A 25581-nucleotide genomic window follows, 5' to 3' on the forward strand; every position below is an offset into this window, starting at 1 on the left:
AAGCTATTTCAAGATGTGTACATGCAGCCATGAGAACACCTCACCCCTGCAGGGGCAACTTATGGCTTAGGCAGCGAACATAAGAATTATGTTAAGAATATGACAGAATCAATGAGGTTGGAAAAGGCCTTCAAGATTATCAAGTCCAACCTTTAACCTAAAAGCTCCATGCCCACTACACAGAGCTGTAAACACTACTGAGTTTCTGTCAGAGCCCTGCAACAGAGTAGTAACCAAGGCCAATCTTTATTTTAGCTCTCACCATCAGAGCAATAAACTGCTTAAGTGTAAGCTTAGCTGAGAGCACACTGCACCAGGAGGGTACTGTGCCAGAAGTAAGAGCTGATCCATAAGCAATTTTTATGCATGTGAACTACAGCAGAATGCAGATGCATGACCATATAACTGAGGTGTTCAGAGAGTGGGAAAGCAGCACCATTAAAAAGACTTTCCAAGCAAAGACAGCAAGGCAGAGTCTCTGGAACGGTAAGAAAAAACATGAAAGAGGCATGGACAGAGGAAATTACTGCAGCCTTTTTTTTAGTATGAAGATTTTGTATTTTGTGGAAGTGCAAGGAAGACAGAGGACACCCACTGCTTTACAACATAAGATATTTTTAAGTAGTTTGATCGATCCAGATGCTCAAGGGAAGAAGTCAGGTCATCCTGTAGTCAGCACACATCATTGGAAAGTTGACAATAAGGAGCCTCAAAAAGCTTTTTTGTAAGGAATCAAGCAAATAATTTGGCTAGAGATTCAGGCCCAGTCACACTCCTATAATGTGCAATACCATCCCCAACAACATAAATACAGTGTTCCATGAACTATAACCATGAAATTTTATGAAAAAAAAAAAAAAGTTGTTTGGATGTTTTATGTTACCTAATTAACAAAACTCCTTGAACCTCAGAAAAGATTCTTTATTATGAAATGTTAGTACAAATAATTCTGAATTCCTTAACAATTTATCAGAATTCAGAATATTTTTATTTGTTCTGGATACAACATGTAGTTTCACCAAAAATGTGACCATTTCTAGAAGAGTATAATCCTTCTGTTTGAATAAGCTGTCTTCTAACATACAGAATTCTGATAAACCCTTTGACAGTCTCTCTTGGCAAATAACAAGACAATGGGTTTTTTTTTTCCCAAGAAAAACTGAATGTTATAAGCAGGGGGGTGAATAAACTGTGACTTGCAGGAGCTACTCATAGATTTCCTGCTTGCTCCTCATTAGCCATGGCTAAGGAGGAGAAGAGATGTCAGTAAGACTCAAGTCACACAACCACCCATTAACAACACTGCAAGTTTTATGTCTCAGGTAGCAACACTGAACAAGACATGTAAGCACTCAACATTGTCCATCTACTAATGTAGAGTAGCCAGAAAGCATCTGTTCAGACTAAAAATATACAGAGGAATCTACACTAGACTGCAAAAATACTTTACTCTTATTTATCTGAGAAGAAAAAGAGACTTTACAACGGCTTTGCATTCCCAGTCACTAGAATTCCATTCTTTTTTTTTTTTTAACAAAAGCTACAGGTTTATGACAGCGAGGGTGACTGAGAGTATGACCCGCAGTAAGTACCATGGATAGACCTGAAAATTACCTCATGTAATAGTCCTAAAAAGGTCACTTTCTCCTGTCACCTTAGACCTTTTTAACTCTGCAGCAGTCATTTCACACTAACTTCCCCTCTCCTCTCTACAAAATCCAAATCAAACATGAGGAACTTCAGCATCTGACAACAGACTTTAGCTTCAAGCTTCAGCACAGCCTCGATCCTCTTTTTTCTCTCTCCCATCTTTGTCTGGACCAGTCTGCAGTTGCTCTTCAGTGTTCTTCACAAGATGGGGGAACTGCATCTGCACTGCAGGGGACCTTCTCTAAAGTAAAATTTGGACGGAAGTAGTTTGTGGTCAAGGAGCAAAAGCTCAACTCACAGCTAGGAAGTGGGGAAATGTCAAAGAAAGGCCAGTGAAATGTTCTGTCTAAAGAACAATGTGGTGACAGGGAAATGAGTCACTGAAGTCAGCTATAAGTTCTCCCTTGATCCTGACACATGTACAGTGTGGGAAGAAAGCTGTGAGCCAGGCCACCTGGACAGCACGGTTAAAAAAACCATCCCTGAAAATAAACTTGGATGAACTTTATACCCACAATGCATTTCCATCTAGAAACCACAGTTCTGTGTGTTTACAGAGGCCTTTGAAATGGGAATGGGAAACACATCCCAGGACCACAGGATTTTAGATGATACTGCTGAGGAGCAAGCTAATACTTAATATCAAGCAGTAGACAGAAGATGATTTCTAATTTCAGTAAAACACATTTCTCAAAAGATGTAAAAAAATAAAAATGCCATCAAATGCTCATTAATTTTCATACTGTCTCTCTATTTTGCACTTACATTGGTATTTATTAGTTTCACTTGATTCCAGTTCTTTCTAGCTCCTTGTCTGCTTAATAGCATTAATATGCACACACTCAGGCATTTTCCAGTGAAGTTACTACTGACTGAAAGACTCTGGGACTCAATCTGCCTGGCAAAAGCCTTAGGAGATGTATGGACTCTCCTATCTTTCCTTCTGAGTAACTGATTACACCACCTAAAAGAAAATTCAGAGGTATTATAGTTATGAAAAAGCAGCAATATTTCTTACTTTCATGTGCCAATAGACTTATTTCCTGAACAGACCACAGAAGAACAACTTCCAGGTGTATTCCACACTGCTGGAATATTTGTCAGCATTTTTTCTATTTTTAAAGGTCAAATATAGCTAACATAGCATCTAGCCATCAATACAGAATATAGTCTTTGCAAAGTCTGAAGGAACAGTACTAGAATCATCATTCCCAGTATTTTCAGGTATACAGCTAGCAGCATGTATATATTTTGGCATCTGGAAATTAAAATATATGTTGCTTCAATTAATTATTATACTTTTTAATTTGCATGACTTATAATATGCATTTCTAAAATGGAATATTAACTTTGTATTTGCCATGTAGTCAACTTCTCTGGGACATTTTTGAATTATTCAACAGAATAGCTCTGCCAATTTGTCTCTTTGAAATGAGTGCACACTTCTGCAGGTTTTACATCTGGCATCTCCAAAAACATAGTGCTGAAAGTAGGAAATGAATAATATTATTCAGAATGGCATTGTGGTCATTTGGCATGTGTTGAAACTAGTTTAACTTAATTTACACAAGAAAAATTTGATGGCAAGCAGCCTGCTAAATCACTGCCAGCAACAGTCAATCATTAGGCACCCACGGGAACTTGAGCCCACCAGAAGTGGGTGTTCTTGAGCCACAGGCTGTGGAATGACTCCAAGACAGACTCTAAAGAGGCCCAGGGAACAGCTGAGGGCCAATAACAGCAGGGACATTGCACAGCCCCACCACAAGCAACTGATGCAATCACTTCTCCTTTTGGAATACTCTCTCCTGCACCACAGAACACGGAGGCCATGTCACTTGTGAATATATTTGTGACTTATACTGCTCGATATCTGAGCCCATTCAGCCTCCACAATGCCAACTTGGTCTCAAACCTTGACAAAATCATAGCAAGTACATATAAAAGGTTGAAAGAAATCTGTCAGACTGATACATAGCTGTTATGGACAGAGATGCCAGAAAGAAAGGGTGCAGGTCAAAGGACCTCCTCAACACTTTGGTGGTTACTAATCTGTACACGTGCTGTGCCCGCCATGAGTAAAAGTCCACAATTAAGCATTCACAGTATAATTTTATTTCAATCCGGAATTTTTTTCCCCAATAAAAACCTCCTGTATTAATTATATATATTCTGGCCCACATTCTTTCTGGATTATCAGACATGTCTATGAGAATCTTTCAAAGCCAGCAGTGTGCATTTTAAAATCAGACCTGTAGAGAGAGTGCAGTTATATTTTCATGTCACAGAGGTATAGGCACAGGTAGCATCTGCCCAGCCAGCATTGGTTGCTGACAGCCAGCACTGCACTGAAAGCACAATTCAAAAGTCCATTACATTTAACCAAGGAAAAATACATGTATACACTGAAAACAGTGTTCAGTCTGGCTTTGACTAGTGTCAATGACATGTATACAGCTTACAGGTCCACACTTGAGGCTTCTGATTAGTTTAAAATCTATGTAACTGCACAGAGAAAACTGCAAATATTGAAGTTTCTCTTTCAGATCAACTTCAATTAACCAGCCCAACTCCTGTTTGTAGACAGGGCTGTGATCATTTGGCCACTTCGCAAAGGAAGACATACCAAAGATCTGTAAATTTGTTTCTTTCCCATCTCAGCAACTAACCTTCACTAAGGTACTAGCAGAGTTATCTCACCTAAACACCAGGTTAATTATAGAAGGAAAAGCTATATGCTTTGCGCTTAAAGAAAAACAAAGAAGAAAACAAAATCAAACAGCAAAATCTTGTAGCACACTAAGCACAGCCAAATGCTTACTGGATGCTAAAGCTACTGTACACGTCTGAGAACTGCTATTGCAGGACTGAAAAAGGCCAAATACCATTTTAGACAGAAATCTGATTTCCTTTACTTCCTTTGAAGAACAGCATCACTGGTTGTTTACAGAAATTACTGATCAATCACAGCTACCCACAGAAAATAAAGGTTTATGAATTTAGTTACTCTTCCTAACACTATGAGAGAGAAGTCTTACATTCTCACAGCTCAGCCAGCAATTTTGATGAGACAAGTGGCCACTTTCATCTGGAGCTGCAGAAGACAAGGAACTCAAATCACATTCTGGTAAATAGATGGGCTGGTTTGATTTTACTGTGATAGCCTGTATCTCCCATTCCTACTATATGGTAATGATCCAAGGTACACAATACCTCCTCTACTTCAAGTTCTCCTTAAATGATTCCATTAACTCAAGAATTCAATCTTAAACTACATTTGGGGATTCTGATAATCCAATTATTTTCAAAAGCTGTGGTTTTCAAGATATTTTCCTATAGATAGAAGCATTTAGGTTTAAGCAGCAACACAGAATATGTGCAGAAAAACAAACATAAAATTAATGTAAGAATTAACTAATTTTCATATACTTAGATAACACATCTACATTAAAATAAAAAATTTGGTCAAAATTATAAAAACAAAAATATGTTTTGCAAGTGCTGAATAGAGAGCTGAAATTAGAAGGCAAAACACATACCTGGAGTTGCATATCAGCTGCAGCACACACCTTTTTGGATTCACACAGTCTTGACACCATGTTTTTTGGTAGTGGCTTGAAAAAAACCAAACAGGTCACATTTAGACTTATTGTTTATTTGTAAATTGTGTTTAAATAGCTAATTACTAAAAGAGGCTGAAGATACAAAAAAAACCCTTATAGTATTAAAACACATTTGAAATGCTTTGCATTGAGGAAGGAAATATTTTTCGAACAAAGCATTAAATGGCCAATTAAGATATCAGCATTAATCCACATAGCAAGAGAGAAATCACTAAGCAAAATCTGTTTGTTTTTCTATAAACTAATTCCATATTCCCTTATATGCCTGTAAAAGATCTTATTACTATTTTTAGACATAAAGAACAGACTGGGGCAGTTAAAACCCTCCCACATCATATAACTCATAATACTGAGCTTAATAATACTGGGTTTTCATAACTTCAACTGAGACAGCATGAGACCTTTTGCCCTAACCCACAAAAAAATATTTAGTTGTACTGAACAGTAAATATCTACCCTTTGAAATTTTTAACAAAGTTACATTTATTCCACATCTATGGCAATAAAATTATCCATGCCACCACATACTGAAAAGTCAGAAACACTTTTCAAGTGATTATAAAAAAACCTTTTGGCTTTCCATCCAGCTGTCTGCAAAAACATCCAAAGACTTTTTAATGCCACATTTTTAAGAACATCTGTCTATGAATGCTTGACCTTATGCTTCTTCCACTACTTGCTGAAGTTTTTCAAGAGATGTTTTTCCTAACAAACATTGTCTTTTTTTTTCCCTAGCAGCTTCCTTAACCAAACAAATGGAATATAGTTAAAGTAACTGCATTTTTGCTAAAAAATTAAAAAGGTACTGAAAGTTGTACAACATGTATAGAGTTATGTTTAATATGTAGCATCTCTATGTTATAGAGATGCTAGGTAGTAAACTTGACTCTAAAATCACACCTATGCTTTTATAGTGTGTTGAAGCATTCAAGAAATAATCCAAGAAAGTCTACAGATATGGCAGAGCCATATGTTTAGATTCTATGCAAATTATATGAATTCCAGACAAGCAATATTCACAGAATAAAGCCCAGCTCTAGAGAAGGTACACCTAAGTGAAGAAATTTTATCAATTGACTCTAGAATCTAAAAGTTGAAGCAGGTAAGAAAAATTCTCTGCTTGTGCAGCTGCTTTATGCAGTACTTGCTAAGGCTTGCAACCTCTTCTCCAAGTCAAAAGTTAGATAGGTCAAGCATGGTATAGAGCCAGACAATTTAATAAGGCAGAAAATCAAAAGAATCAAGAAGAAAGTAAAAGTAAAATTAAGAAAAAAGTACAGGTCACTCTTATAACCATCTGTTGACAAAAAGGAAAAGGAGAAAAAATATTTATGTCTTTCTTAAATCTATCTGTGTTACTAACCTGGCTCAAAGATTGTGTTGTGATCATAATTCACAAGTCAAGTAGAATTTGGCACCAGAAAAACACTGCCAAAATTAGATTAAATTGAAAGAATTTAAGTTGATAAAGAAGTCACCTATTTTTCCCAAAAAACCTTTGGGATCTTAAGATTTCAGGGAAGCAGAATTTGACTCCAGAGGGTTTTTCAAAGATCACATCTCCACTCCAAAGTATGTTTCGGTGAATGTCATGCACACAGATACATTCATGTCTTGAACTGGAGCATGTACTGTTTCAGGCAGTAGAAACTATTCCTCCTTGCTCCATTACAATCTCACACAGTTGCTTAATAAGCAGCTGAATTAATTTAAAAAAAGGTATCAGCATTCTTACTTCACTTCTCCTGAAAGATGAACTCTCTGGTAACACCAGAATGAGACTGTCATCTTCCTTCTAAAAGAAAGACTTCACAGAGCTTTGCCTAAAACTATGTCATTGAATAACCATTCGGTTTTTAAAATTTAAACACTACATGTTTTACTTTGAGTCCACTCTTCTATCCTTCTCCATTAAGTAACTTTAAGATCTTGGAATGAATTTTTCAGTTTTCACGGTGGCTAAAAGAAAAGAATGCTCTGTGTCCCAAAGCATGCTTAACTCCTTACTGTTGTGTAGTAATTGCAACACATTGTAACTGTACTATCTGTGGACTTATTCTTTCAATCATGCTAAAACAATACTGCCTTTGTAATTCCATCTCTGTGAAAAATGAACTCAGTTCAAATTTGGACAGCTGAAACACTGGCCATTGTTCAAGAGAGCCTCCAAAGACACAAAAGCTTAAAATTATTTAGCTCAGACCTACCATGTATCTCTGCAGTTTACAAATGAAATTAAACAAAATCACAGTGATAGAGAATGGCACCCATGCCCCAGACCGTCTAAGTGCTGCAATGTCCCCATTTTGGTAAGGCTTGACTTCATGAGCTTACCTGATTAATCCAACTTTAGTAACTAATAATTACAGTCCTCTCTATTTATTCATTTTATCTCAAGGATTTTTTTTGTTTGAGTCATCTTTTGGATGAAAGGAAAACTAGGCTTGCTACTTTCTTGAAACAAATAGATTTGTTCTGGCCAGCTTTTTCAACTAAGTTCAAAAGACCTGCTCCTTTTGACAGGAGAGCTTGCAAGCTTTGTCACTCCTCAACATTCAACAGCACAACCTTTCAAAAGAGACAGAAAGCAGAGACAAGCTTTCTATAAACTTCAAGATATTTTGGACCAGAACCTCATGATCTACATCCAAACGAGCTCTCATCTTGGAAGGTCTGCCCATCAATTTCTTTTCCTGCAATGCTACTAAAATACAATTTTCAACGGTTCAGATGTTTTAATAATCAAAACACCTCTTTCCCTTTCTCTTCCCACAAGCATAAGCACTGATTATAAGTGCAGATCCTCAAAGATGAGTCCTTCTACAACTGCTTTTAATAGCAATGGCTAATATAAGAGGAGATTACACTAGCAAGTTTTTCTGATGCAATTATGTTCAGTAGGAATATTAGAAACCACACTACCTGAAGTTTCCATGCAAAACCTAGAGTGCAGATGCAGCAATGCTAAAAGAAGGATGCTTTGTAAAATTATCTGCATTGCCTCCAACACAAACTGGGTCAGTAGCAAGTCCACTTTCTGCAAACATCCAGCAGAGCTGTGTGGTGCAGAACACAGCTTTCTAGCACAGAAAAGCTCAGTCTCTTAATTCATAAGAAGAAAATTAATGCATGTTCTCATAGAGAACAACATATTGATTAAATGGTTTCACAATTTTCACATTCTACCTTTTTTGCCCATTTTCCTTACTTCCCCTTGAAAAGGAGATAAAGTGGACTCATTTTTTTTTCAAATAAATCAAAAACTGGAGAAACAAAAAAAACCCTGAATTTCCTCTTTGCATCACAAAAGAATTAATCAGGGAACAAGCAGAGAAATTAAGCCCAAAAAAGATCTTTGTGAAGTTGAAAATGTAAGAGAGATGGGATTTTAAAGTCAAACTACTTCATAACATATACATAACAGAAAAGATTGCTTCAATCTATTTGTATTTAAATGACAAACATGAAAATTCGATATCAGATTCTTAAAGTCAGCTTAGATGAACCAATAAAAGCAAAAGCAGATTTATATATGTTGGATAATGGCTTAAAAATGCATCCTAAAATTTTAAAAAAGCAATTAAAAGGAACAAATCTAACACTCTCAAGAGCTACAGAGCAGTTTCAGGCTCTTCTTCTCATCATCTAGCATAATCCATTCAAGACTGGACTTTTACATCAAACCTCTCTCAATTGCTGTCTGAAAAGGGAAGATTTCACCACCAATAAACAGAAGTAGTTTATGGAAATGCCAAATGGGACACAATGTCTGGTTCTTAGCTTTTGCACTGAAACTAAACATGGTTTAGATTTGTCAAGTCATTTTGAAAATACAAAGTCATAAATAATGTTCTACAAATCTCTTTCAGATGTTTTAGTGAAGCTCATTCTCTGAACTCGTATGCAATCAGATTAACTCCATGCTGTTTAAACACTTCATGAAGTTTATAGAGAACAAGAGAACATTACAAAGTCCTATTTCTGTATGTAGATTCAAGTAGATAAATGATCAACACTCCTGAACTGAGTTTAATTCCCAGGTTTCAAAGAGACCTTTCTTAGTGCAATCAATTCTGCAGAAACAATTGCTCTCTTGAAAAGAAAAAAGAAAAAGAAAAAAAGAAAAATTAGAGAGCAAATTTCTTAGACAGTATCAATTAAAACAGAAGTTAGATAGCATATTTTCCTAACTGTACAATGGAGGCAAACATATTTCTACTTCCATAATACTGAAATGCACTGAATGCTTAGTACTGGATAAGAAGCTCCAATGAAGTATAACACTACACAACTTAGGAGTAATTTTTTAAATGTCTGTATAAATATAAATTATTCTCTATTACCAAAAGTCACCTTGCTCCAAAGAGCACTGCTTTCCAAATACCCCACAGAAAGCAGATCCTTGTAACAGACTGATAAAGAAGAACTTCATGTAAGAATGGCATCATCAGAGTTTTAATGCAGAAATTGATTACTAACAGAATCTAACTAATCCTAATATAATCCTAAATAGAGCAGTATATTTTTCATCACAAAATATTTCACTCACTGCCCTACACTGTGTTAAAAATGGAAATTTCGAAACACTGCAGATAATTTCCATTTATATCCATGACTGGTTATCTGAGCTTTATTTTAAGACAGACTTCAGAGAGTTCAATGACAAATGCTATTTTTGTCATAACTTACCTGTAATGATATTAAATCATTCCAAACTACTTGATTCACACAGAAGTTGTTTACCTACTATACCTTGTAGAAAAGAAAAGGCTGAAAGTTTTAAACATGTAATTGGAATCTAGGATATAAGAACCTAGTATTCTTACACAGATTTACATTTATCTTCTTCGCAATGACAATATTAAATTTTTTTCAGAATAACTGAAATTGTAGTACGAAAATAACTTTATCCATTGTTTATTTCTACTTTAAACATTATTAATTAATAACACATGTAAAGATGATTTTTTTCCTACAGACATTTTTTCCCTATTTTCAAAATTTTACATTTTTTTCCCTACCTGTCCTGTTTTATAATGCCTTGCAAACTGGTTAACCACTCGATAGTCATTTGCAAAGTACTCCATCAGAATTGAGGGAACTTCAGCAAAATCAGTAGCACATCTGGTTCCTAGAGGTAGAATAATTGTACACATTAGCATCTGCTATTTTCACTAACAAATAGTTAACTCTTCCCAAAAGGTTTTGTAACTTTCAATTTGGACTTTTGGTGAACTTTAATGTTCTTTCATTTATTAAGTCAATATTTTATTTCCATTATTGTACATACTGCCAGAAAAGCTTCATTATAATCCTACACATTTTACTATAAATCACAAAGTAAAACAAAATATTTGAACAGCTGGGCGAGGCACCTTATAAAGCTCTGGATCACACCCTTTTTAAACTAAACCAGACTGTAGCCAAACTGGCCCTACATGAAACACCAAATCTATTTAAGTGTCCTAAACCTAAATTAAACTACAATGTAAATAAAACTCTGCCTTAATCCCATTCACAGTTACAAGTTTTAGCTTCCATCTGTTTGCTGAGCTTTCTTATGCTTTACATTAACCTCGCTTTATGACACCGAGTCATTCACTCAAAGAACACTCTTGCAGATTGAAGACGTGTTCTAGGTACGTGCAATGAGGTAATATCTCAGCTGTTACTATTTTCAAAAAGCCTTTCCCAAAAACCTTATTTACTCTAATCTTTATCAGCATCTTATCCAATGGAAGTGACTAAAAAGTGTAACACACTGCCAAATCAAAGCTGAATTTCTAATTTCTATATTAAAGTTAGCAATGGAAAAGTTGTTGCCTTCATAATGGACCCACTGGGTCACCACCTCTATCCTGGTCTACCAGAAACAATGCCAACATTCAGAATCAGTCTTAAATCTCAGTCTGCTTTTACTATTATTTGAAGACTGGTTTTTAAAATCACTCCTTTGACCTCTACAAACCTTTCTCTAATTGTTATTCTTAACTTATAATCTGTTTACACTCAGTGATTCAGACAGATACTGCTCTTTATTACGAACAGCATTTATTACAATGGTTTTTACCTACTAAATAGAGAGAAACTATTCTCTCTGAGCATCATTATCCAAAGGCAAGATAAAGTCTAAGAAACTATCCATTCTAGTTCTCTGTACCTGCTGCAGTTTGAATTCACCTTCAGACTAGACACACAAAATGAACATGCCCAAACACTGCATGAGGTTTCACCAGTACCTTTACCATTCTAATACCTACTGCTGTTAGATACAGCTCTGATGTAATTTCAAATCACACTGGACCTTTTCACAGACACATTAGCTATATGCACTTCTGCACTGACACATAAATCTGTGATTCTGTTTGTGCACCACTGCTGAAAAATCCATTTGGTAGCAAAAATTCTCCTTATAGTCTGAAAATGCATGATCTGCACTGTGCAGTTTTGAATTAAAGAAAAGTAAGGCAAGAGAGAGCAGGAAAGATGTCATTATTCAGCTCATCTCAACTAGAATGTCAATTTTTTTTGTGCTCACAATAGCTTGTAGTCATATTGTTTCCATACTTTACCACCCTCGTGTTCCATGAGAGCAGACAGTCCCTAACAGACATCCCTGTGACAAGCCATTTGATTTTTACACATTCCAAATCCATTAAAAAAGGATTCTCTGCAGAAACAACAGCACTGACCTCCAACCTCCAATGCTGTTTTTGCAATGCTAGATCTGGAGTGAAATCCTCTGGGATGCAGGACTGCCTGGAGCTAAGGCAACACAGAAACCATACACAGGCACTCCTGGAAAATCTGAGCCTCACAATTAGCCACTTCCTGCCCCTTCAAGAGTCTGACATGCAGAAACACATGATTCAGCACAAGAGAACTCACACCAAAGTGGCTATTTTGGGCATATAAGTATTCCTGTAGCTCAAGATGAGCAAGGCTATATGAGTGGAAGGAGTGCCCTTAGCTGTCCCAAAGACTATACAGAGCTTATACTCAAGGAATTATGCAGTGTTCATCTGTTTTAACAATGTCTACTAGTGACATACTTATAAAATAATTCAGTCAACTTTAATTTTAAATGGACAACTTAAAAAAAGAGTATTTTGCCACTGGGTGCAAAGGTATCTATTGATAAAACATTAACTCAACATTAAGACCCCTTTGTATCATTAGCATAAAAATGGTAAAAGATATTAAAAAACTAATTCTTCAGACAAGGATTCACAATCTCACCTGTTTTGTAGTTTGGTTTTTATTTTTTAATAAGTAAATGTCTACTGCACTTGAGATTTCCAGCATACTATTATAGAAAAGAATATACCAAGCTGTCCACAGGTAAAAAACGTAGCATGCCAAGCAGCTTTAGCCAGCATGGGTGTTTGACCTGTTTGCCACAACTGCAGAAGGTTATAGAAGCCAGAGACCTGCCAGCCAATACCCTCACTACTCTTTGCAAGACCTAATTCACTCATTTTCCTTCATTCATTTTCCTAAGTCAATTCCAACCCAGGATTCAATGTGGTTTTACAGTAGGTACAACCTATTTCCCAACCTCCAACTACTCCAATGATTATGAAATCCACATAAGACCAACTTGAAAGAGTGGATACCACCAACAGAAGAAAGATCAACAGTACATAAAAAAGAGATAAAAACACCTAATTCTTATTAGAACAAGAATATTCAAATGTTGTTTGGTTGAGTTTTACATAATATCTGCAGACTTGATACTGTATTCTCAAATCGTCAAGGGTATAGAACTATTAACATGACAATGATTTTTGGTTCATACTCTTTATTCTTTTGTTCTCTTCTAATTTTTTTTTTTTTAATCTACACCTTTCTTCTGGAAACTAAACATTTCACTAAAACAAAAAAAATCACGACTATAACTTTCTTACCAGTGACATGTTGGTAGCGAGTTCTCCCCAGCATAGAATGCATGGCATGACCCATTTCATGGAACAGATTCTCCATCATGCCAGGACTCAGTAGCGTTGGTGCACCCCTTGCTGAGTTGGGAAGGCTCAGCATAAGAACAACTACAGGTAGCTGGTACTCTCCATTTTCCTTTAGCCTGCCTCCTCGAACTGTAAAGTGACAGTCCTTTTCAAGGTAAAAACAAACATGGACAGCCAATGTCATTATATCAGTGATATTAAAACAATGATTAAATTAAACTAAACTGTTCAATCAAATCAGAACATATACTCAGCTACACAAGTAGAATTCAGTACTGCTACTGAACAACACTGTTCCTCCATCCTTACCATATACCTCAAATTCATAAAGAAATTACTTTATTCCATAAAGGAAAGGCTGTGTTGCTTCTAGAAAATAAAATTGGTTTATGTTTTAGAATTATCCAAACCGTTGAAACTTTCTAACAGGTATCACTAGTGACAAGAACTTTACTGATGTGTCAAATCCATAATGTACACATTAAATTCTCTCCTCAACCTTCAGTAACTTCTTTATAAAGCATACCACACAGCACTACTAGTATATTGTGAATTGCTAGCAAAAGAGTTATATATTTAACTAATGTAGATTTAAAGTTTGTCCACTCATCACCTCACTAAAGCTGGCAATTTGCAGATGCTTCTACTGAGTGAAGTGTCTACTGTTCTGCATCCTATTGCAAATATACTGGCACTAGGTAGTGACTGAGCCACAACACTTAGAACCAGCTACAGTTTTAAAGAGAATTTAGAATAAAATTAGTTGAGCGTAAAGATTAGTAAGTATAAATGTCAGCTTGTTTCTATTTGTAAACAGTAGGCCAGAAAACAAGTGTTTAAACCTCTACCATTTCTCTAAACAGAGTTCTCTAAACATTTTGTAGCACTTGTTATTTTGTGCCACAGAGTCTGAGCTCAGCCTATTGGGTTTTTTTTTTAAATGAAAGCTTGCTCTAAAAAATATTTTACCTAAACCCACACATGAAGTTACAGACATTCTCTGTTTAAATTTATTTGAACATAAGGAAAGTTTTACTAAATTTATATTGAATGCAAATAGCACTAATGCTACTGTTATTACATATATAAAACCCAAGCTGAAGTCAGATCATAAATGTTACCTGATGTGGTTTATCAGGTCGCTGGAAGAAGTCACAATAGATGTACCCTAGCAAACCTTCAGTTTCGTGAACAACAGCCTGAAGAAAAAAAGGGTATCATTTCCATAGTGAAAGCACTGATATTGTGCAAATTGAAGACATAATATTCAAATCCCAAGACTTACAATGAAGAAATAACAAACAAACTGGGAATAATTAATATAAAATCTGTTCTTAATTTTAATTGAAAATAAATATATGGACAAAATTCACATCTCGTATCTCAAACTACAGGTATTTCTGCATTTCACTGAAAACTAGCTAGTCACAGATTAGTATTAAAAGTACTTTCTATGTTAAAAAGCTCACAAATGACAAATAGAAGCTGATTTACCACAGAAATAAAAACAGAAAGAGTAAGGAGTAATTATAAATTGACCCACAGTATATAAAGAACAGCATCTCTTGCTGGAGGCTGAGGATAGAAGAGCAGTGGAGAAGATCTGGCAATGAATAAATGTAGGAAGACAACAGAGGAACTTGGGAACCTGATGAGTAAGTTATTGCCCAGGTTTTGATTTCTACCCTCCCCTAAAAAGAGGGCAGAAAAATAAAAAATAAACCTCAAAGTAAAGACGACTTAAAGAGTAAAAAAAAATGAGGCAAAGACACATGACAGCTAGGACACACGCCTCCAGCACTCTAGTCATCTAAGGTCATCTACAAACTGAAACTAAAACTAAGAGGGCCCATTCAGAAAGGTGCAACAATAATCTCCAAACAGAAAATGTTTCTGATTCAGGCATTGTTGACACAGATCTATTAAAAGGCCATAAAATACCAAACATCCAAAAGGCACTTAAAGAGATGATAAAGCTCTTGAGGTCTAACTTCAACTCAAATTAGACAAAGTTTGTGTTTTTGATAGCTATCCAAATAATTATTTTTAAAAAGTTTGATTCATAGCTCACAGGAACACACTATCTTGATTATTTTCCTTTGGTTTCAGATGCTGGGAACAAGAATACTTACCAACTTTCTAACATCTTCAGACCAAATCTCTCCTCTCTTTGTCTGTTCAGCATAGAGAGAGATCCCTAGGAGCTGACTGAACAGAGAGTTCAAACCTTCCATGCATGCCCCAAGAGAGAAAAATGGACAATACAAGCCAGGATCAATGTTGTACCTAAGGGAATACAAGAATCCCAAACCAGTCAGTCAGCAGAGCTACATAAACTACAGTACTCACCTTCAAGCCACAGGATGTCACAAAATACACCAGCTCAGCCCAAAGACCCTCAGTGAGCATGTTTGGCTTTATTTTTCAAATAGTGAAACCAAGTTACAGGCACAGTGCTTTGTAGTACCTCAATTATTTCAAATAGAGATACCAAATTCAACAGATGTTGACTATGATTTTGAGAAATGTGGTGAACATGCAGCCCATACAGATCATGGGTGGCCAAGCAGTGGCTTTTGATACTCAAGAGGCCATTGGCACTTCAGTGCCTTTCCCATGCCAAGGCTGCATCGTGTGACTGATCAGAAAAACAAGCTGGCTTTGGCTGTGGTGTAAGCCAAATCCCCAGCTAGGGCAGGAAACCAACTGGTAAGCACTGCTGACTCTGCAGTCTTGCCTTTCACTGCAGCAACAGAAACACCAAGTAGACACAATCACCTCCCACACAAAAATCACACCTCAAGCTCTGGGGACTCTCTTGAACCATGTAGAAAATATCTTACAGCTGCAAGCCACCTGGAAATTTCAGTATGTGACATGGATTTCAAACATGGCCAACACAGCTTCCTGAGCCTAACCTCAACCAGTCAGGTTCAAGATGTAGTACAGAAGACACTCATAGAGAGGAAGACATCATACATCTGCATGCATACACATAAACAGAATGAATAAAAAATTCAAAAAGGAGTTCAGAGATGTATGCAGTCTGCAGAAGGGTTTACACTCCCTGAGACTCTGACCCTAAAAAGCAAAGACACTACAGGCATATCAAGCAAATAAATGCTTTGCAAAATTACACCTTTCAGCAGCTGATCAGCACCACGCAACTCTTTTGAGACAACAGCAAAATCAGAACTGGAATCTGCTTGTAGCTGTGTGTGCATCCCAAATGGCAAAAAATACTCTTGTCTCATTTCACATACAAAGTCCAAGCGTTAGTTTATGCTATTTTCTAGGGTCTGAGAGTAAAGACTGTTTAACTCTAGACAGTCACTGAAATTTAAACATGCATCAGCTAGACTACAATAGCTGGACAGCAAATATGAGAACCATGCTGGTTTAAGGCCTGGGATCAAAAGGCTTAGTTACAGATCAGCTGTGAAAGCACCAGATAGTCCCTACCCGCACACCTACCCTTCCTTCCTTCCTTCCCACTTCCACAGAGAAGACCTGAAAAAGAAACCCACTGGGGATACTTCATTTGCTGAAGTGCTGCTTACAACTGCAGCTCTGATTCACTGATGGGCATCACTGATGAGCTGTGAGGCACAACAGGGTGGGGTTACTCCTCTAAGCCATGACATAGTGAGGTACAAGATTTTGCTTATTTTCACACCACAAATGCAAGAAGCTAAAGTCGTGTACTCCATTCTATTTTAAACTATACTAGAACATAGAAAATAAAGCAGATTTTGCTTCTACCATACAAACACAGTTTTTCAAGAACTCCACACTTAAATTCACACACTGCATGCTTCCATGTACATGTTTTCCCTCTTACTCAAAAAGTCATTACACCCAAGGAATAAGCATGATATAAATCACTTTAGATCAAGTTAGATAGAAAGACTGAAAGCAAGTCTTTAAAAGAAAGCAGAAGAGATTAGTTAATTTTCATATAAACCACAGAAATTTGGAGTACAAAGGACATTGATTGACACAGAGAACTGTCCCTTCCACTGCAACATATAGAATTACAGCGGCCCTAATGCTTTCAACAGTGGCCCTTTTTGAAAAGCTTTAGCAGGTACATCTCAGATGTCTCCATACTTTTACAGAATCACCCAGTGATTGCCTTCTTGCCAGACTGTTACCATTAAAACTGAAACACACCACTAAGTGCTTCAGACCGCCTGATTCTGCTCTGAAGCTCTCCCTGCATACAGACTACAAGACCAGTTAAAACGCCCCATTTTTGGCAGCAAATCATAACAACATCCATAATAGTTTAAAACTGGTTTTTGTCACATCACTTTAAAATCTTGTACTATCATCCTACATGCCACTATGAATAGTAAGCTGTAATTCAAAGAATTGCTTCTTTAACTAATATCTGGCTAAAAAAGTACTGTCTCAATACACACCACAGACAAGCTCAAGGGGCTTCATTGCACAAGGGCTCTTTGCAGGGCTTTTTTGCTGAGTGCATTTCAATCAGTCCTGCAAAATCTATGCTTATTTGCAAAGCCTGCATACCCTCCTCCCTCCAGACATCCAGTATCATCCAGGATTCCTGTGCTATTTCCTCCCTGCCCAGCGGGAGAAGAGAGACAAGTGTACAAGGTATTTCAGGAAAGAAACATATGACACAGTACTAGAAACACAGACTTCAGTAAATCAAAATTTAACACTACCAACAGCTCACATTCATAACAAAACATCAGATTTTCACAGCTGCAGGAAACTAAAACATGTTACTCCCAACAGTGAGTTCAGCTGCAGGATAAGAGAACATGAAAATAATAAGAAATTAAAAAACAGCCCCTTGAAAACATATCAGGAAATTAGACAACTTTTACACAAGAAATACGAAAAACCAAAAGATGTGCAGAGATTGCTCAACATTTTCTAAGAGCAGAATTTTTTTTGATGGACCAGCTAACCCTGGAAACCATTTCCAAGTACATGAAAGACAAGAAAGTCACCAGGAGCAGTCAGTATAGATTCAGCAAAGACAAGTCATGCTTAAAAAGACTTGATAACCTTATATGATGAAATAACTGGCCTGGCAGAAAAGGGGAGAGCAGTGCACATCACCTCCTTGGACTTCAGTGAGCCCTTTGACACTGTCTCCCATAAGATCCTCACAGAGAAGCTGTCAATGTACGGGCTGGATGAGCAGACAGAAAACCTCAGACAGAAAACTGGCTGAATGGCAGGGCTCAGAGGGTGATCAGTGCCACAAAGGCTGCTTGGAGGCCAAGGACCAGCAGTGTGCTCCAGGGGTGAGTACTGGGTCCAGTCCTGTCCTGTCCAGTCATTGGCAGATAACACCAAACTGTCATCCAAACTGGGAGCAGTGGCCGATATGTCACAGGGTCTTGCCTCCATCCACTGGGACCTTTACAGGCTTACAGGATAAATGAGCTGACAGGAATTTCAAGAACTTCTCCACTGCACCTGGGGAGAACAACTCCAGGCACCAGTATGTGCTGGGGGACACCCAGACCCAGCAAGAAAGGAGTTTTGCAGACAGCGACCAGGGGGTCCTGGTGGACATCAAGTTAAGCACCAGCTAGTGAGGGACCTTTGCCACAAAGAAGGTGACCAGCACCTTGGGTGCATTAGAAAGAGCATGGCCAGCAGGCTGGGGGAGGTGACCCTTCTGCTCTACTCAGCACTGTGTCCAGTGTTGAAGTGCTGTGCCCAGTGCTCAGCTCATCAGGAAGAGAGGCACAGCCACTGTGTGCCTGGGAAAGAGAAGGCTCAGAGGGATCTTAATAAGGAATACAAATTCCTGAAGGAAGGGTGCAAAGAGGAGAGAGCCAGGCTTTTCTCAGTGCTTCCCAGTGACAGGACCAGAGGCAATGGGCACAGAAAGGAACATAGGATGTTGCATCTTAACATTAGCAAACATTTTTCCCCCAGTGAGGATTAGCAAGCACTGGCACAGGTTATCCTTAGAGGCTACAAAGTCTTGCAACTTGGAGATACTGAAAAAGCTGCCTGGACACGATCATGGACACTCAGCTCTAGGAGACCCTGCTTTAGCAGGGGGCTGGGCCACATGACCTCCAGAGAAAATTTCCAACTCCAACTATTTTGTGAAGATGTCATATGGAACCTAGGACTAAGAGCACACAGCTGCAGTATGAGATAGATTCCAGCTTTATCAGAGGAAGACAATGTTTCATACTAATCACAAAGGATTATCACATTCAGTTGAAATACTGGATTAATGTGTTTGCTGGAGGGGTGGAACAAAACAACCTCTGAAACGAAGTTTGATTTCATTTCAGTCAAATACAAAGATATGTACTAGTAGGACAAAGCAATGATATTTCTTCATGGATAGAACAGCTGACACTAATATACTGCAGGGAGAAGATCAATGCCTACTTCTCATTCTCAGCACTCCTTGAACATGCACAATGTCCCCATGACCCCACCCCAGGATGAAAAGTATGTGAAGAAGGCCTTCTGATAAATACTTTGTAATATACTGCCACTGTCCAAAGTGGGGAGAGGGGGTGGGGTGGTGGCAGGAAGTCAGTCTGGAATAGTTTTGTCCTTTGAAAAAAGCATGATACTTATCCACCCCCTCAGAAAAATAGTAGCAACAGACTATAATGCCTTAAGGCAGACTCCACAGAGGAACTAGCCCCCTGCTCTGGCTAATGTTTGAAGATGTCACAATCTTGACATTTTGAGTACAATGAGGTCCTGACTAAACAACCACTTTAATAGAAGCTACACAAAGTTAATGTCAGTCCCTTCTGCTAGAACATTGCCAGGATCAAACCTCTCCCACATTTAATGAAAGATGTGTGTTAATGTTCTTCTTGCCAACGGAAAATTGAAAGAAGTTTTGAAAAACAACATTTTTCTATAAAGAATGCCAAAACAAAAATGTTTCTACTTCTGATCTCAATTGTCCATTTCTGCCTTGCCTATTACACCAGTGGGCAAAAAAAATCAAAGCAGAAGATATTGAAAAACCCTCAAATACCACTAGTGTCTTATGCCACAGACTCAATATTTAACTTACTTCTGGACACACCTGGCAGCAGTCAGCAGAGATTATTATACCTTGAGTTATCTGGCATCCACTGCTTGCTAGCCAATGCAATGTCCTAGGAGTTATGCAGAAAGGAGTTAAACCCCATAATATAGTGCAATTATCACAATCAGATTATAATAACCAATAATACTTCAAAATGAGTACTGGGTAATGAAAAAAAAAAGCTACTCCTCCAAAAAGTGTGTATTACATCTTCAAAAATCTTTGTCTAAATACCCATATATACCCACTAAACAGTAATCATTCCAGACACCAAAACACAGATCTAATTCCCAAGTTTTGAATTTGGTCCTACCTCATACATGAACTCTATTTTCACAAATTAAGTACAACCAACTCTAAGTGAAGAAAACCTAACCCCAAAGTTGCACTGATTCCAGGAAATCTTTCTTTTTGGGCTTACTTAGGAACAGCAATTAGATGAAACCTCAGCTATCTGAAACTGATGTTCTATAACCAAAACCTCAGCTCCTGGAATTATTACTGATAGATGATCTTGCCTTTCAGTGGCAAGAGCAAGCATATGACTGACTCTTTTCTGAGCCCCCACCTTCAAGATTTAATGCTACTCACTGAAACATAAAATGTGTAACACTAGGTAAGATTAGAAGACAATGGGGAAAAGAGGAAAATTGAAAAGATTTGAACCTTCCCCAAAAATAAAAATATTCAATGAACAGAACAGGAAATGCTGCAATCTCTACTAGATCTCTAAAACTTAAATCTGGCATATGGGTGTGGGTAGGAAACTATTTGTAAGAGTTTACAAAGTAGATGCTCCCTTGTTGAAGATTCTTGGTTGATTTCAGACACTCAAATGGTAGCAGTCATTAGCAACTTCATTGTTTCCAGATGACAAGAAAGAAGCATCTGTTAGCTAGCAAATGATTACCCAATCTCAGTTACTGACATCTTCATCTCTTAGTGGGACTGCAAGAACACATTTCCCTGGCACAGCAATTTGGCATTCAAATTCATACCAATCTAAAAACATGGTAGCTCAACTTTGGGCAGCAATGGGGATGGTGACTGTGACAGCAATCGAAACATCTCTTCCCTCAGTCCTTTCAAAGAAAATTCTCATGCTGTTAAAGGGTCTCAGGTTGTATCTTCAAAACACACTCTGACCTGGGCTAGATTTTGTAAAAGACCACATAAAACTTTAGGATGAAGACTTCTCTCAATACACTCCTTCAACATTTTAAATTGCCCAATAACAAAGACAGAACTTGTCTGTGTAGGATGCAGAGCCTTTTTGAGGGCTGATCCAAGACTGTAAAATTAATTTTTCCTGAAGCTAAAAGGAAAACTCAAAGTTCTCCATCTTCTATCCCAGGTGTATGGTGCTTCTTTGATCCCTATTCTTTCAAACAAGAAACCAAGTGTATTTGTAAATGCAGACTAAAGCTTCCCAACAAAACCCTACCAAAACCAAGGCATTCCTGCCTTGGCAAGACGTTGGACCAGATTATCTCCAGAGGTCTCTTTCAACTCTAACAATTCTGGGACTCCACCATATATTACTTTTCAATCAACAGAATGAAAGTACAACTTCAGTCAATGAATTAGCTGATATTGACTGACTCTACATGAAAAGGAGCAGAATTTTCAAAGTGCTTTAGCTTAGCCTGCCCTTGAGATGCTCACTAGCCTGAGTAAAGCTATCTTTATAATCTACACGTTAATAAATGTTGATGACCCTACTGTGCATATAATTATTTTTATTATACTACATGTTAAAGCAGCAACCAATCTAAGACTCATTTTATGCACAATTTTCAAGCTGTTATCTAACTGTAAGCTTGAACAGTTGTACAGCTTTGTGACTTCTATTTAAAACAAACAGTAAAAAATTGAAATAAGACTGCAAGAAGCAGCTGCTTTATTACGAGCACACTCTTTGGCAAGCAGCCTCCACATTTATTCAGACAAGTTATGATTTTATCTCCAACAGGAAGCGCACTCCAGTATTTTTGGGAAAAGAAATCAGAAAGGAAATTATCATGACCCACACTGAACTACAGTGACAGGCACTCTGCTACCAGTAAAACTTCTGCTAAGGATTACTGCTACTAGGAAGAAAGGTTAATGTTCGGGAGACAGACAGCATTTAGTGACAATAACTACTGCAAAGGAGGCCTGGAAGACAGGTTCTCTTGTTTGCTGTAATTTGCAGCCCCAGAAGAGAAGACAGACTCTTCTGCACATGGCAGAGTAAGATCACCAGAAACACTGTACTGCTGTCTCCAAAGCTGGCAAACACATGGAAACATGGCTACAGTGTTTCCTAGGGAAGAAAAAGGATTCAGGGCAGCTAAGCAAGCCAGGGCAAGAATCAAACACCCCATCTGGATACCCTTTTGCTTAAAATGTGAGTTCTGGGCCTTAGGATGCCCGTGTCACCAGAGAAGGGCGGACACAAACATTATGACACTTTCAAGCTTCATAAGGTACCAGTTAGAGGTAACTAGCACAAGTCTAGAGCTCAGCTATGAGCTCTTGCTTCATGCTGGAACTTAGGCTTCTCTGTTGTATAGCTGGATCCCAAAAGGATGAAAAGCACAGTACTTTCTATGGGAATTTGCCTTTGAAAATGCAGGCAAAAGAGATGGATCTCAGATGGTGTTAACTTTGCAGAGAACTATATATCCAGTCAAAAAGATTTCTTACCATGTAAGATTTCCTCTAGCATATCCCCAGTAAAAAAAACCACAGGTATGGATTGACTTTTGATATTTGCAATTTGCTCTGCTACAAAAAGATTTTCCCAACTACCCTTGAACTTGAGCACATAAATTTTTCTTAAGCCATTATGTGAAACTTAAAGGATCTGAATGTAATTCTGGAAGAACAGGAAAAGGAAATATCAAAACTTCTATCCGTTACAGACATACACACACCCATCAGAAAACACAATGATTAATCTAAAAGAAGACTTCCTGAAATCAAGGAATTTGTACATGCCTAGATATTAATAATTATTTTTAAAAAGTTGCTTTTAGTTTTGATGTGGGAAATATAGCATTTATGTAAAAAAAGGGGACAGCAACACACATTCACCCTGCATAAATCAGTAACAGCATCAACAAATATATATATGAACTCCTCTACAATGGAAGAGAATATTTTCCTCTGTGCCAATCTTTCAGTTAAGCTGCTTTGACTTAAGAAAGATAAAAATCAAGACTCAGAGGTCCCTTTTGTTGTAATAATGAACCTTAAATTTATTGTTTCTCTTGTAGAATTGCATAACTCTCATGCTTACATGTCGAAAACTGTGAAAGACTGAGACACAAACTTGAACTTAATAGGTTTGCTCTGTATTCATTTTGCATATTCCAGTAACTTAATTCACTCTGAACATCTGATTTCAAATGCCAAAGCATTTGTATTTATAACAAAGCCCAAGAAATAATGAAAATTCTCTTATACTCTACGTCAGAATGTGAGCTAAGTAACTTTACAAAGAGTAATCTCAGTAGCCTCCTAACAAAAGTACAAATATCAAAGAAAGCTGTAGTTTCTTTAATGTAAATTCCTACTTCTTATTAAAGGATAAACTACATTTAAGAAATCCAGACACTTTACTTTCACAGTTTGCAGCCCAGCAGTATTTTTAAGAGAAGCAAAGTAGCCAAACCAATTAAAAAAACGATTATAAAAAGAAGTTAACTGACACAATGAGGTTTGGTTATTCTTCAAGAACAGGAGGCTTCAAACAAAAAGGCTGTGCCTCTGTGAGAAACAAAGATGTAGTAAGTGATTATAAATAATTATTTCTAAGCTTCTGTGACTTCACTGAGTCTAAATAAAATGCAGACTCCTAAAATCACTTTCATTTAGGCTGTGTCTATGGAATGAGGCTAAGACTGTTTTGTGCAACATGACTTTCATCTATTCTATTAAGAATGCTTTTTATAAAATTGAACATTAGGGATATTTGAATCAGGATCACTGCTCTTCAGAACACAAGCATTCAGACTCAGCAATTGCAAATTAGCTGCCAGGCAAAAATTCTTATTGGTGGCTATTATATGTAGTTCCTGATATACCCTGACCTCTTTGGGGGGTTTTGTGAGAAAAATTATAATCCTGTTGATATCCACAAGAATATAGACGACAAAGTTAACTATCTCTAATAAAACAGATCCTGTCAAAACTTTCAAAAAAACTTGAAAAGATCTTGTAAGTAAAGATAAAAGTAAGACGAACCCCTCAGGTTAACTTGGAGAGATCAAGACAAGGAAAACCCCTTCCAATTTTCATTACATGCCAGACTATGAAACTTAATTCTTTACCTAAAGGGAGGCTCTGAACCATGATTTATAGAAGACTCTGCATTTCTTAAAAATAATAACAATAATAATAACAGAATGCCTTTGTACTCTCATCAACTATGAAGTAGCACCTGTATTTCACATTCCTTTTTTCTTTCTGCTAATTGTACTTCCTAGAATATTTTGGAGGAGGTCAAGGGGTACTTTAGAATATTGGTATCAAGACTGCACACAACTTTTAGATTTGATTTAGTTTCCAGATAAACAATTTCTTTGTTCTTCCACATTGTTTTGAATAAAGAAATAATTCTTGAAAGTTGAATTCCGCATTACAGCAATGCTTTTCCAGTAACTTTCAGATTTTCCTCCAAAAAGTTTAATCCACCAGCTTTAGTGACTGGTGAGTTAAAGCAGACTTTCTATACCTCCATTAGTTGATTTAACAGAAGGGATGCCTTAGCTTTCTTACAAATAGTTTGTTACACAAAGTTCTCCTCTCTGAGCACTTTGGTTGAAAGATTTCCTAGTTACATTTTGCATTACGTTTCCACTTCAGCTTTCAAATTGAACAGTGACAGCTTTCTCACACGTTCTGCAAAAAGTCTGGGCTATACTTCCCTATGGCATTCCCAAGAGAGAACAGCCTTTCATAAAACTAAAAATAATTTTACAAAAAGCAGCTATGAACAAGTTTCTTTACTAGTAACTTGCAAACCTCAATATTAATTGCAGCTTTTAGGATCTTGTGAAACATCCAGTCACATTTTCATACCTTGGTACTTGGTAACCCTCTGAAAAAACCCAGAAATGGTGCCCACCCTTCCCTGAAGCCAGTAAACCATGTATAGGCCCAACAAGAAAGGAAATTATTTATTCCTAATCTCTGCAAAACTGGCACCCTCGGATCCAAAATGCCTGCAGCTGTCATGGTGGCTTCTCTTTCCTACACATCAGGAAACAAACTTATTTTTGCATTGATCTGT

General features: G+C 37.3%; 1 protein-coding gene across 2 annotated transcripts in view; it reads right to left on the bottom strand.

The window, feature by feature from the left end:
• The window catches only part of MIPEP (mitochondrial intermediate peptidase), a 65517-nt gene that overhangs the window by 22319 nt on the left and 17617 nt on the right, over positions 1 to 25581 (bottom strand). For both annotated transcript variants that reach the window (XM_054272081.1, XM_054272082.1), the window contains exons 11-15: positions 15373 to 15526; positions 14362 to 14439; positions 13181 to 13385; positions 10295 to 10404; positions 5190 to 5264 (exon numbers count right to left, since the gene is read on the bottom strand). In XM_054272081.1, coding sequence (XP_054128056.1) covers positions 5190 to 5264; positions 10295 to 10404; positions 13181 to 13385; positions 14362 to 14439; positions 15373 to 15526 — 622 coding nt within the window. The remainder of the gene's footprint in view (positions 1 to 5189; positions 5265 to 10294; positions 10405 to 13180; positions 13386 to 14361; positions 14440 to 15372; positions 15527 to 25581) is intronic.

Source organism: Melozone crissalis, unplaced genomic scaffold, assembly GCF_028551555.1.
Source record: "Melozone crissalis strain CALT ecotype California unplaced genomic scaffold, PUWL_Pcris_2 ptg000013l_1, whole genome shotgun sequence".
In the NCBI taxonomy this organism is placed as follows: domain Eukaryota; kingdom Metazoa; phylum Chordata; class Aves; order Passeriformes; family Passerellidae; genus Melozone; species Melozone crissalis.